Raw genomic sequence first — 13,689 nt, forward strand, 5'->3', positions numbered from 1 at the left:
CAGTTTGTAGAAGAGACTTTTAGCAGAAGATGACAAATCTCTGTTATTCTCTTCCAATTACCTGTTTTACAAATGCTGCCCCATGTGAAACAGAGGAAGAACTTCAAAAAATAGGCACTAGTGAGAATTCATTCTAATAATTCATTTGCAATATTTAATCAATTAGTTGGTGAGATTAACTGATGAAAAAAATCATCTGAAAAGGGACCACTCATTAACTGAGTGTGATTTCTAAAAAAAAATACATTATTTTAAAAATATGTAATGATAAAAATTTCAGATGGCAAGCACCTTCTTGAAAAAGACATTACTACTTTTTTATCACATAGGATGGAAGGCCCTTTCTAAGATGATAACTGCTGGAACATGTTTTTTAGTTGATGATTTAATTGAATTTTATTGATTGCTTTAACTGTTAATTTTATATATGTTTTAAATGTGTTAATTTTTTGTTTTTGTTATTGTAAGCTGCCTAGAGACTTTGGTGTGTGTGTGGGGGGGTCAAATATATTAAATAAATAATAAAATAAAAGTATGCATCCCTTAAATGTAGGGATGTATCTTGCTTGTTTTTACCCATATGCAAATTTATGCAAATTTAATTAATGGACTAAAACTCATAAAATTAATCAGCTAAGATGGCCTTTATTGGGTGACAACCCTATTAATAATTCATTTGTGAAGTCACCCAAAGCTTATTGAAGAAGAGCACTTGAGTGCCTGAGAACAAATACAGTGGTTGTTTTTAAAAATTCCTTTCATGGATTATTGTCCAAAGTTTCAGTTGAAGAAGTGGGAAAGAAGAGCAGTTGCAAGAAACTAATGTGATGTGGCAGTTTGTGCATATTTATTAAGTTCTGCTGTACCAGTCATGACATGAAATAACTGCATGGTAATCTTATTAAGAAATAATTCTTCCTTTCATACGTCTTAATGAAGGGGAAGGTCATGGAGATGTCTGCTTTGCCTCCCTAAGTTTGCATCTCTCTGATATAATCATCCACAGCACTTTCTTAGTTTAGCTTGTTGCAATGACAGGGCCTTATACACATCTAGGGTGATGTGTCATTATGAATGTATGTCAGGAATAAGTCTTGCCAGTTTTGATTTAATGGATCAGCCCCGCCTAAAATGGTAACAGCTGAATGGTGGCAGCTGATCCCTCTTGTGGAGTGACTGTCTGTGGATCTTGTTTGGCTTTTCTCCTTGCAAATGAATTTTGATGCCATTTAGTTCTGCTCACATTCCCCTTACCCCCACCCTGCTTTGTGTCTAACACACTAAAAGCTCTTTTAGAGGATTGTTACTTGATAAACAAGACTGCTACGTGGCAGATTTTCCTGCAAATCATAACATCCATTTCTTCTATGTGCTACTTGAATGATATATTTCTGTTTTCAAGGTGCTATGCTAGGTCCAGATTCATTCCATTCAAAGCACATTTTTCACTGTCTTAAAAGGGGGGAAGGCCATAATGTTTGTAATGTTTTTTTTTTTAATTGCACTAGGCTTGAAACCTTGTTTAGCCTACATTTTTATTTTGAGCACTACTTCAAAATATGTGTAGAGTCCACATTCCCACTTTTGTATCAATAATATTGATGAAGCTTGCACAACTTGTGAGCCAGAAAGCCAAATGCAGCTACCAAAGGCTTGACAGTGTTCTTGCTGCCTTTTGGGGATTGAAATATATGGGGCAGACGAGTTGTCAGGCACATGGCAAACCACCATGCATGGCTAGTGACGTGGGTCCCAAGATGTGGGGGTCCGGTAGACATCTATGCTAAATTCTGAATCCCTGGTGAGACATACTTTGAAATCAAAAACATTCACTTTACAATTAAACATTGGCAGTGGTTGTTGTGCTCAGTTTTTTAATTATTATTGTTTACTTGAGAAATAGACTTCATGGCAATCTGCACTGCACACTGGACATTGAATGGGTATAACTAAGGTACAATTATGTTGTCATGTTGAGAAGGATGCGGTGAGTGCCTTAGTTCTTCCCTTTTCTGGACTTAAGCATAGCTAAACGCTTCCATCCCACTTTCTGAAAACCAGGAGTAGATATTCTGCTTATAATGAATGTGTTGTGTGTCTTGTAGACAAGGACGAATGTTCAAAGGACAACGGTGGCTGCCAGCATGAATGCATCAACACTGTAGGAAGCTATGTGTGTCAATGTCGCAATGGATTTGTGCTACATGAAAACAAACATGACTGCAAGGAAGGTAGGAGGAGGTAGTTTTATAGAGCAGCGCACTCTGAGTGATTCACCTGACTAAGGTCTTTCATGTGTATTTGTACCTATTGCAAGACACATTATCAGCATGGAAAAGCTTTGTGTGATCCATAATAGAATACACTGACATAAATTCCATTCATTCATTTTTAATCTGCCCTATATGCAAGTCCCCGGGCATTTCACAATCTAAAAACTAAATCTAATGCTAAACACAAAACTGGCACTGGGATTATTGCCTATTATTCTATATAATGATTTTGTGAAAGGTGATGCTCATGATAGACTGAAAGGGTGATTAACCCTGGCTTAGCATCTGGAAAATCCTACCCCTTCAATGAAACAGTGGGTAAATAGCTTGCTTCTCTGGCTGGATGATATTGCACATTTTCATCCAGACTCACTGATGCTATCTATCAATTATTGATGCAGCTGAGTGTGAACAGAAGATCCATAGTCCAAGTGGAATTATCACAAGCCCTAACTGGCCTGACAAGTACCCAAGTAGGAAGGAATGCACATGGGAAATCAGCGCCACTCCTGGTCATAGAATCAAAATAGTAAGTGCCTTCAGTATTATTGGCAAAAATGTTTTGCAGTGCATCAATAGATTCTCAGAAGATTGTCCAAATATTAAGGTAATTTGTGGTTGGCAATATGTTACAGATGGTAATATATATAAGTTGATGATGAACAATCCAGTAGGCCTGTAATTTCCTCTATAAACAAACAAACTTTGTTTAATGCCAGGCAGCTGCATGGTATTGCTTTCTCGGACGTTTAATTAAAATTAATTGTGAATTATTTAGTTGTTTTTATTCAGTGGAATTGTTTTAATTGTTTTATTCTGTGAAATATTTTAATTGTTTTTATTCTGTTTTACATTGTGTTTTGGATTATGTACACCTCCTAGAGCAGTGGTTCCCAACCTGGGTTCCTCCAGATGTTGCTGAACTACATCTCCCAGCATCCCCAGCTATAATTTATTGTGGCTGGGGATGCTGGGAATAGTAGTTCAGCAACATCTGGAGAAACCCAGATTGGGAACCACTGGCCTAGAGATACATAGATCAGGTAGTATATAAATATGATAGATAAATAAATATTGAAAGGCAATATATTTTCAAAAATGAGCTTTAAAAAACTGTTATAGGGAGGAATTTAGTGAGTGTGATGGATGACACAATTAAATGGGCAGATTATATTTAGTGGAAATAAAAGTGCTTTTCCTGGACACATTGTTTTGGGTTTACATGAGGAATATTGGTGGTATATCCTGTCTTATGCACAGTCTTTATTTTATTTATTTATTAACATCCGTCTCTTGGTGGTTTCTCAGCTTTCTCATTCATATTGCTAGAAAGTAATATCCTTAGCTTACAACTAGTGATTGGCGGCACCTGAAAATATGTCCCTGCAGGCTGCACAGTCCTGAAGGAAATATTTTGATGATTCAGAGCATTTCCAAGGGAAGCAGGGATCTGAACAATTGCCCTGCACTGCATATGGAAGCTCTTCACAGTACAGGAACATCTTCCGGATGTGAATCTGCTTTGTTAGGATGTCAGCCACTAATTTAAAATTTTAAAATCAATATCTAATAAAACCACACAAAGTGTATTCCCTATTCTATTTAAATTAATGGCAAAGTCCCATTGATTTTAACAGATTGAACAGTGCTATATGTGTACATGTGGAAGAGCCATGTGCGTATCTAAAGACCTTCCATAATTTCTACTAGCAACACACTGCTTGAAGTGGCAAGTCACTTTTCAGTTTAAAATGCATGTCTCTTCAGCAGTGTGAGCAGCTTTGGCGTGAACTTTAAAGAAACACGTAACTGATCATGAGGGGCCAGCACAGCAGTTTTGTTTCACAACTACTTAAGAGCACATCTAGTATTTGCAGATGACCCTCCCACCCCCCCACCCCCGGAATATAGTTGCATAGAACATTCTTTATACAGTATGAAAAATTGCATTCTTCTGCCGCAAACCTTCAGCTCAGGTACCCCGCAGAGACTGTGTGTGTTTGTGTGTGTGTCAGCATGTGGCACGGCCGTGGCGTGGCCCTAGCCTCTGTGCTTGCGTGGAGCCTCCACACACATGCAGAGACCAGGGGAACGTGCCGTATGCTGGGCAGAGCACCACTGCCCTGCATGGGATTGTAGCCCTAGAGATACTAGTACTTCCTGTTGGGAACTCCTGCTTTAAAGGATTATCTCACCCCAAATACTATGCTCCTAAACTAAAAGTATAATTCAAAGCATAGAGGAATGGCTTCTTTGGACCTTTCAGATATCTACACGGAGCACAGTGTAGTCCTGTTTTCTCTGAAAATTTAAAACCACTACCAAATTTAAAACCATAAAGAATGGAAACAGCACTTTATAAAACACACTAACTTCCAAACAGAATGGATTTTGTTCTGTTCTTAAGCCACTTCCCATGTATCCAAATAACAGTACTTAGCCGTATGAAAAGAGCATGGTTGAATAAAATTTATGAGTAACAACTGGGATTGCTCTACAGCTGTTTATATTGCATCTGTGGTTACCTTCTATTATTCAGAATGCTTAATCGTCCCTAAAAATAAATAAATCAGGGGGAAGTATCAGTATTTCCTTCTGCAGCACTTTGCGCCTTTCTTGACTATTCTCTCTCCACTGCCAAAACATCAGTACTTGGGCTGTGTACAGTTCCTCAAGGACAGCTGTTCATATAAAGTGGCATCACATTGTACTTTGGCTGGCTTCCATTATGGGATTCAGTAGATTAGAATTGCTTTATGATCCCAGACAGAAGGGACAACAGTTCTGTTTGTTCTATGTTTGACTCTTGTTTGGTTTCATTACTTTTGAAAATTGAGGTTTAATACTTCAGCTTGCTTTGTTAGAAAGTCCCTCTGCTGGCTTGATGCAGGGCAGAGAGAAGCAAGGAAAATCTGCAGAGGAGCCAACTCCATTTGCATGAGTTTGCATGAGCCAGACATATGTCAGTTCAGAACCCTGAGAAAAAGAAAGAGAGAGAGAGAGATCCATCTCATTTTAAAATAGATGTTACAAACCTTTTCAGAAATAACCTTTACCTATTGAAACAGAATGAGTCCCGTTTTGAAAACACTGTTCTTAAAATATGCACTTTTTGTCTTTTTTCTGCTAATTGTTATAAACTTGTTCAGTAAAAGTAAAGTGTGCTGCCAAGTCAGTGTCAACTCCTGGACGCTTTCCAGATTAGACCCCGCAACGGGGCACATCGCATCTCAGAAGTGTGCTTCCACACTTCCTGCATTGTGACATCACAGTCCCTACGTGCACAGCAGGGTGTCGTTCACATTTCCAATGCCTTGTTTCGAATTTAATCGCTGCAATATAGGGCTAGGATGTCCGATATCTGATGTAAGAAACTTGCTGTTTTTTCGAGTTGTTCATTTCCACGAGAATGCTCCCCCTGCTGTTTATGTTTCAAATGCGACTTGCCTGAACGGAGACATTTTGCTGCTGTTGAGCAGCTACTCTGGAAAGCGCCCTGGCAACCACAGAGCCCTGTGGTTGTCTTTGGTAGAATACAGGAGTGGGGTTACCATTGCCATCTTCCACACAGTATGAGAGGGGCTTCATTATCTAAAACCTGAACTGTAGTTGGTATTCAGGAGTGTTAACGTGAGCCTCTAGGAGTACAGATTAAAGTTTAGGTAAAAGCGATGCAATGGAAGAAAATAATATTCTTATTCAGTTATTACTGTTTCATGCAGCAACTTCTTTTATTTTGTTGTCAGGTCTTCTTTGTAAGTTGAACCAACATTCTGTTGCAGCTTTTTCCAGTAGTAGTGATTTGACTTGGTTGAGTGTTAAATAGCACAGCAATTATAGTTATAAAACTTATTTTATGTAACATTATTAAATGGGAGAAGTTCATTTTCACACATGTAAATGTATATACTCACAAAGATAGAGACAGATTAATTTGTAAAGTCTTATTTCTTGGATTGAGTTAGAATGAGTAAGCAAAAAACCTTATTTTATCCTCTGTACAGTAGCCACCTACTGGCACAGCGGGAAATAACTTGCCTAGCAAGCATGAGTTCGAATCCCCGCTGGTACCTATATCAGGCAGCAGCGATATAGGAAGAATCTCATACTGTGCAGGAGGAGGCAATGGTAAACCCCTCCTGTATTGTTCCAAAGACAACCACAGGACTCTGATTGCCAGGAGTCAACACCGAATCGACAGCACACTTTACTTTATCCTCTTTATAAAGTTGAAGTAAAAATATTGAATCTGCAGTGTTTCATACTTGTTTCAGAACCCTCTTTCCACATTTTAATTGCCTTTCTAGTATATTTCAAGAGACACATGAGATGATCCCGTGAACAGGCGAAATGAATTCAGTGGAACATCTATATTTTCCAGATTGTTTCTGCCATTGGATAATTATTGGGAATATATGCTTTAAACCTTTCAGCATGGTTTTAAACAATGCCTGCCAAATCTGACAGCCATTGAGTGAGGAATCTACTCACTACTGCTGCTGTTCAGTCTCCCTTGCAAAGGATCTTACATGGGAAACTGGCAAAAGGTTACAGAGAAGCAGTGCTTGGTAAATTGTACCCACTTTCCTCATTATTGCTTCCTTACTTCCAAAACTGACAAGACATTCAAAGTTCAAAGCCTTTAAAAGCTGCAAACCTATAATACAGGTTAGTACTCAGAACACACACAAAGTATTGGATTAACATTTTGGTTAATTTTTCAGGTTTTTAATGAGTTTGAAATTGAACAACATCAGGAGTGTGCTTATGACCATTTAGAAGTGTTTGATGGAGAAACGGAAAAGTCACCAATTCTCGGACGTTTATGTGGAAATAAGATACCAGAACCTCTTGTTGCTACTGGAAATAAAATGTTCCTTCGGTTTGTTTCTGATGCATCTGTACAGAGAAAAGGTTTCCAAGCTACACACACTACAGGTCTGAATATAATCCCCTCTTTTTTCATTAAGAAATCTGCAAAATGTTTTAGAACCAAGGTTAATTTTAGGTGCATTTACATAAAACGGGAAGGAAATATAGGTTCCTAATACACTGTTGTTGACTTAGTGTCTAAAAGCTTCAACAGTCCTTTTTATTATTTGAAAAAGAACAAACTGTAGTATTGTCTACCTTGGTGAAGTCAGCATATTTTAAATGAAGATACAATATGCAGCTTCAGCACTGAAAGCACACTGCATCCTTCAGATTTAGTGATTACTGTCACTCAAAACTACTTTAAGAAAAGGCCACAGGCAATATTTTAGTCCAATTTCCCCACTCCAATCACAAATATTACTAGTTTGTTAGTTTCATTTCTTAGTTTATAGTGACCCCTAGTGGTAGTTCAAAATACTTTCCTGATCATGGTGCTTCACAAAAATTAGACAATAATGGTGAGAAATTACACGTGAAGCTACCTTACTGTGAATCAGACATTAATCCACCTAACTCAGTATTACCTTCACTGATGGCAGCAGTTCTCCAGGGTTTCAGACAAGATCATTTTCAGCCCTATGTGGAGATGCCAGAGATAGGACCTGGTGCCTTCTGCATGCAATCACTTTCCTATGCAGCCCCTAAATTAAATCTGTATAAATTGTTTTAAAGCTGGACTGAGACAATGTCTTTGTTTTCCGTTCTTCACATTGCACAGAGTGTGGTGGTCGCTTGAAAGCTGAAAGCAAGTCGAGAGACCTCTATTCCCATGCTCAGTTTGGTGATAATAATTATCCCGTTCAAGCCGACTGTGAATGGTTAATTGTGTCTGACCGGGGCTACCGAATAGAATTAACTTTTCAAACGTTTGAGATGGAAGAAGAGGCAGACTGTGGTTATGACTACCTAGAACTCTTTGATGGACATGACACAACTGCTCTGAGGCTTGGTCGGTTTTGTGGATCAGGGGTACGTATTCTTGTATTTATTATAGTTATTAAAACCTCCTCAAATAACAGAGCAACTGTAATCCAGAGGTGTGTAAGGGAAAGGTTAATCACTAAAGCAGTATTTTATTTATTTATTTATTTTTTACATTTTATATCTCGCTCTTCCTCCAAGGAGCCCAGAGCAGTGTACTACATACTTAAGTGTCTCCTCACAACAACCCTGTAAAGTAGGTTAGGCTGAGAGAGAAGTGACTGGCCTAGAGTCACCCAGCAAGTATCATGGCTGAATGGGGATTTGAACTCGGTTCTCTCCGGTCCTAGTCCAGCACTCTTAAGTACTACACCACGCTGCCTCGCGTGGTGTCATTTTGTTGATTATCTCCATAGAGCAGACTAATGCCTGTGTGCACATTTCACATTTATCTCCATCAAAATGAAGTAGCTTTCACATACTCCAGTTACAGAGTCTGGAGTAACAAGCACAGAAACACCGTGCTAGTATAGGAAAGACTTCTGAAGCAGAAATGATCTTCAGTGGGATACTTTTAAAAAGTTAACTTGATTCATGATATAAAAGGAAACAAATACTGTTTTCATTGCAGTATGGTTAAAAGGAAGTAGGGGTATACATGAACTAGTTGGCGCAATTTGGTCTGAATCCAAACCAAATTTGGATTGAACCGCATGTATGTGGACTGGTTTGGTTAAACTGATTGGCTGGGTGGGTCGGTTTAACGAACCAGCCCGAACTAGTTTGGAGTGGTTCGCGATCGAACCGCTCAAACTGACCCAGTTCGCAGAGGTCCAGTTAAATGGCAAACCGGTTCTGCACATCCCTAAAAGAGACTGGTTTCCCCCACAGCACATATAAACAAACAGACACCTGAACTTCAGGCACTTTACAGAGTAGGGATGGTATAGCCGCACAGAGTCTCCAGGATTCTGCTGGGAAGCCCTGCCCTTACCACAACATGAGTTTAAACCCTACCCATTCCACTCTCCATGCTTATAACATTGTGTGAAGAGACTAATGCTGTATTGGTGGGGAAAGCCTTCTCATGATGTGGGCTACTGGGGTGCCCCAGCATTCTAATCACAGGAAGAATTTCTTCTGGCATACTGTGTTTATTTCTTCATACAAGTCCTGTGAGTGGGGGTGGGAGGGGTTTTAGAGTGCAGCAGCCTGGGGGCAGAGTGTTTCCAGGAATGCACTCAGGAATGTTGTGTGCAAGTACAGGGTCTCCATTTCCTATATATCTCAACACAGCTCAGGTAGACAGAGAATGTCACGAGGACAAAGGTTTAGGTTCAAACTACATGCTATGTGGATTTCTGATATCCATTTAGGGTATTCACACATGCAGCCTAACCCAGGCTAGGGCTAGGGAGGAGCATCAACTGGTTTGGAGGCCCTTTTACAGGCCTCCGAACCGGTCCAAACGTCCGGAGGTTTGGCCGTTGCAAAGGTGGGGGGATATCTTTAAGGATGGGTGAGGGTACTCTTATCCTTCCCACCTCATTTCCCCCGCCGGTGCTACCTTTTAAAATGGTCCGGTGGGGCGGCAGCGTACCTCCTTGCTGCCCTGGTGCCTCTTTGGACTGGGAGTGGCCGGAAGTGCCCAGTGCATGCATGTGTGCGATGTGCACGCACAACGTGCACACACACACACCGGGCGCTTTCGGGCACATCATCCCAGCTTCCAGAGATTTGCACTGCATGCAACAGCATGGATTGTATGGGCTTCCCAACAATGCTGAAGGATTGTTTGAGCCCTCCCTCGCTGCCTCCCGGTTATGTGAATACCCTTTTTATGTGTTTAAACAACCACAAATTAGTCCTAGGCAGGCTGCTTGGCCAGAAGTAGTCTGCTTCACCCTTTGCACTCCTGTCATTTTCCCCCAGTTTGAAATTATCCTCCTCCAAATCCTTTTTTTCACCTGCAAGTGAGGGAAAGATACCAGTACAAGGCCCCCATATCTTTCCCTCCATTAATGAAAAAACAGCTTTGAAATGATAATTTTGAGCTGAAAAAAATGACAGGAAAGGGTGAAGAAGCCTTTCTCTCAACCCATCTTTCTTCTATAGCTTAAACAGAAATGTGCGGGAAATAATCAGGAAATTTTGCTTGATATGTATTTCAAACTTTAAATATCCCCCAGACCTTCTTGTTCACTGTTGCTAATGGAACAAGCAGTGATACTAGGCACTTTTTCTCAAGGAAAACAATAATGTTAATTGTTACATCCTGATTAATTGTTGTTTCAGTGTTCACCGTTTAAAATTTATTCTTTGTTTCCACAGCCACCTGAAGAAATTTATTCAGCAGGTGATTCTATTTTACTCCATTTTCACACGGATGATACAATCAATAAGAAAGGATTCCATATACGATACAAAAGTATAAAACATCAAGATAATGTTCACACCAGAAAATAACACAAGATTCCTTAGACATGAAATGAGACAAGAAAGAGCAATGGTTATGGAAAGAGAGGGGTGGGGTTTTTTTTTACTGACCTTATTAGTAAACAAAGATTTTTACACCATGAGTTCAAATTGAAGGAAAACTCGTACACCCAAAACACCTCGCTGTTACGTATACTCCATTTCTAGAGGAACAGACGTTATGGTGATGATGTGTGGTCCCCATGCGTGGTAGTCTCTGCAAAGCTGGCAAAGGGGCATTGCATGCTTCCAGGGAGACTAAAGATCTTTGTTCACAGCATAAGTGTCATAGCTGCCTGCATACTCGACCAGTTAGGTTCAGGGGAAGCAGACTGTTCTTCCTTTTGACAAGTGACTGGTGTCCAGGAGGGGAAAATAAACCTTACCTTCTGCAAGTCATGCAACTCAAAATGCTGTCCTTATATCTTTCTTATTTTAATTGCTTTGGTGATGTATCCAGGATACAATGCATACAAAGAGAATTTAGATGTCAGGGAAGAGGGAAGGGAGGTCTTCTGGGATTATGATATACACACAATTCATTTGTCCCATCAACATGTTAATATGACGAAAACTGGAAAACTACATTTACAGAATCATTTGATCTTTAGAGAGTTTTGATTATAGCAACACATTGGAATGTCTGAAGCTTTAAACGTTCATCTTAATTATTAGTACATCCAGACCTTGGATACTGTCAGTGACTGAGAATACTGGATTTATTATTGCTGCAGGACTCTGTATTTGCTGACCTTAAATTTTACACTGAGAACTATTTAAAAAAAGGGTTAGTATTTTACAATTTTGCTGCAGGCCTTTATCCAGCAAACAACAGAAATAATCAGGATAAAAACAATCAAAATGCCAGATATGGATTTAATTTCTATAGTAATGAGCTGCTAAACTGCTTTTCTTTGGAAATTTTTGTGAATGAGCTTATTATTTTAAACAAATGAAAAAGAAATGGTTTCCAAAGACCAAGTTTCCCTAAGAACTGAAAGAAGAAGAAATTTTGTTTTCTGGGAATAAGATTTTTTTGATGGCAAAGATCATTTCTATGGTGCTATTCCATGAACATTAACAAAAACAAAAACCAAGATATTTTAGATCTTTGAGCCAACAACTTGCAGATCATGAATGTCTCACTATGTCTGGCTGCATCTTAAGAAGAACAGACTTTCTAAGCATGTGAAAAAAGAGCATTGCAATGGCAACACTAGCCCTGTGGAACAACTACTACTATTGCCTTAGAATTCTTGCACATGATCAAACAGATCTTCCTGTAGATATATTCAATTTAATAGAACTGACAACTTGAACATTTAAATATGTATTCACAAAAGTGATCCTCAAGCAAATTCCCATCTGCAGAGCAAGATCATCAGTTGTAAATACAGTGGACTTGCTACCAATGTAGAAACATGTTACTTTTAGAAAGAACTATTGTATGTGCTTTAGGCCATACATGGCTTTAGTCACAATGTATATGCATCATGTAAGTATGTATGAATGAGTGCTTTAAGAGAGTGAGGAGTTTTGCGAATGAATGGGCAGGTAAATTGTACTTCATGTGCCAAGTTCTACCAGAATCCGGATTGACTGTAGCAACTTTCTTTAAAGGTTTCATAAGCAGGACTTCAATAAAGAATCAAGAGCTAATGGAGTGTTACGTTTCATTTAAAAGAAATATTTTGATATCATTTGATGTTGGTTGCTACTCATCTTGGTTTTTGTTTCCTTACCATGACCATACACTGGCATTAAGAAATGTTTGGGGTTTTGTTTTTTTTAAAAAAACAATAAAATAAAACTAAGCATGTGTAAATCTCATTTATATTTACAACTGCTTTCTGTCTTTGTATCATTCCTTTCCTCTTCCAGATGGCACACACATAGAAAGCTTACAACAGCATTGCAGTAACCCAAACAGGTAGGGGTTATTGAATGCTGCTGTGCATGAGAGGGATAATAGCCCTTTGGAGTTTGAGGAGGGAGAACCCAAGCTGAATCCCACCCTCTAATAAGACTAGCACTGTGCCACGTGTGCATGCTGCTTTTTGATAGTCCTTTAAGTCCTGAAGAGGCAGGAAAAGAGGGCTTGGGTTGCATATGACTTCTGCTGAGGCAAGTGTAGTTTGCTATGGATGTGCGAATCGATTCGGGTACAAAACAATTTGTACCCAAATCTACCTGTTTGGGGCAATTTGTGGACAAAACAAATCGCTTTTGGGCTAGCTGGCCAGATTTGGGTCCAAAACAAATCACCCAGATTTTGGATCTGAAAAACTTGTAGATTCAGACGTATGACCTCCATTTTGTGGCGATCTCTCTTGCTGTTTCCATTTTGTATCAGGAACCTCGCCCTCCTAAGCTTTAGATGGGTGACTTACAGTGTGCAACGATCGGCTGGCAATTCCCCCCTGGTTCCAGCTTGGCACATAACCATTAAAATCTTGTGTTGCCAGGGGTGACTGACCCTGCATTGGCTAGGGGAAGAGTCAAAGAAGGGACAAGGGTGGGGGTTGTTCAGAGGAGGGATTTTCAAATGTACTTAAGGAAGCAGGCAGCCACTATTCTGCCTTTCTGGCTCATGGGAGAAGAGAAAGAGATCCAGAGGAGCTTTGCTTTGCTTTGCCTTGCCTGCCTGCCTTCTGCCTGGAGTGGATTCTCTACTTTTTGTTCCTGCCTTTTTGATTGAGGAAAAGAGAAAAGAATTCTTTTTCACCTAAACCTTTTGTGCTGCTGAGAGAATCACTGCCCACGCCTGTTGTCTGTGCGAATTGATTTGGGTACAAAACTATTGGTACCCGAATCTACCTGTTTGGGGAGATTTGTGGACAAAACAAATTACCCCTGTGCTAGCTGGCCAGATTCGGACCCAAAACAATTTGGGAGTGATTTGATTCGGGTACAAATCCAATTGAACAAATTGATTCATGCGCATCCCTATAGTTTGCCATTCAGGTGCTTTGTCGTAGATATTACATGGCTGGAACTTTGTACTTAACACCACTTCTCAGTTCTGATTCAGCCACACATAGGGGCTGTTCACATAACTGCATGGAGCGGGGTGGGGGGAGGCAGG

The 13,689-nt window shown here is 39.7% G+C and overlaps 1 protein-coding gene across 6 annotated transcripts in view; it reads left to right on the forward strand.

The window, feature by feature from the left end:
- The window catches only part of TLL1 (tolloid like 1), a 209,497-nt gene extending 197,074 nt beyond the window's left edge, over positions 1 to 12,423 (forward strand). For 5 of the 6 annotated variants that reach the window (XM_053254842.1, XM_053254844.1, XM_053254845.1 and 2 more), the window contains 5 exons: positions 2,106 to 2,231; positions 2,675 to 2,802; positions 6,998 to 7,211; positions 7,927 to 8,177; positions 10,461 to 12,423. In XM_053254842.1, coding sequence (XP_053110817.1) covers positions 2,106 to 2,231; positions 2,675 to 2,802; positions 6,998 to 7,211; positions 7,927 to 8,177; positions 10,461 to 10,595 — 854 coding nt within the window. In that variant the 3' untranslated portion in view covers positions 10,596 to 12,423. Of the gene's footprint in view, positions 1 to 2,105; positions 2,232 to 2,674; positions 2,803 to 6,997; positions 7,212 to 7,926; positions 8,178 to 10,460 lie in introns of those variants that run through there. The other variant, XR_008308344.1, reaches the window with a different exon arrangement.
- The last annotated feature ends 1,266 nt before the right edge of the window (positions 12,424 to 13,689 follow it).

Source organism: Hemicordylus capensis, chromosome 5, assembly GCF_027244095.1.
Source record: "Hemicordylus capensis ecotype Gifberg chromosome 5, rHemCap1.1.pri, whole genome shotgun sequence".
Classification (NCBI taxonomy): Eukaryota; Metazoa; Chordata; class Lepidosauria; order Squamata; family Cordylidae; genus Hemicordylus; species Hemicordylus capensis.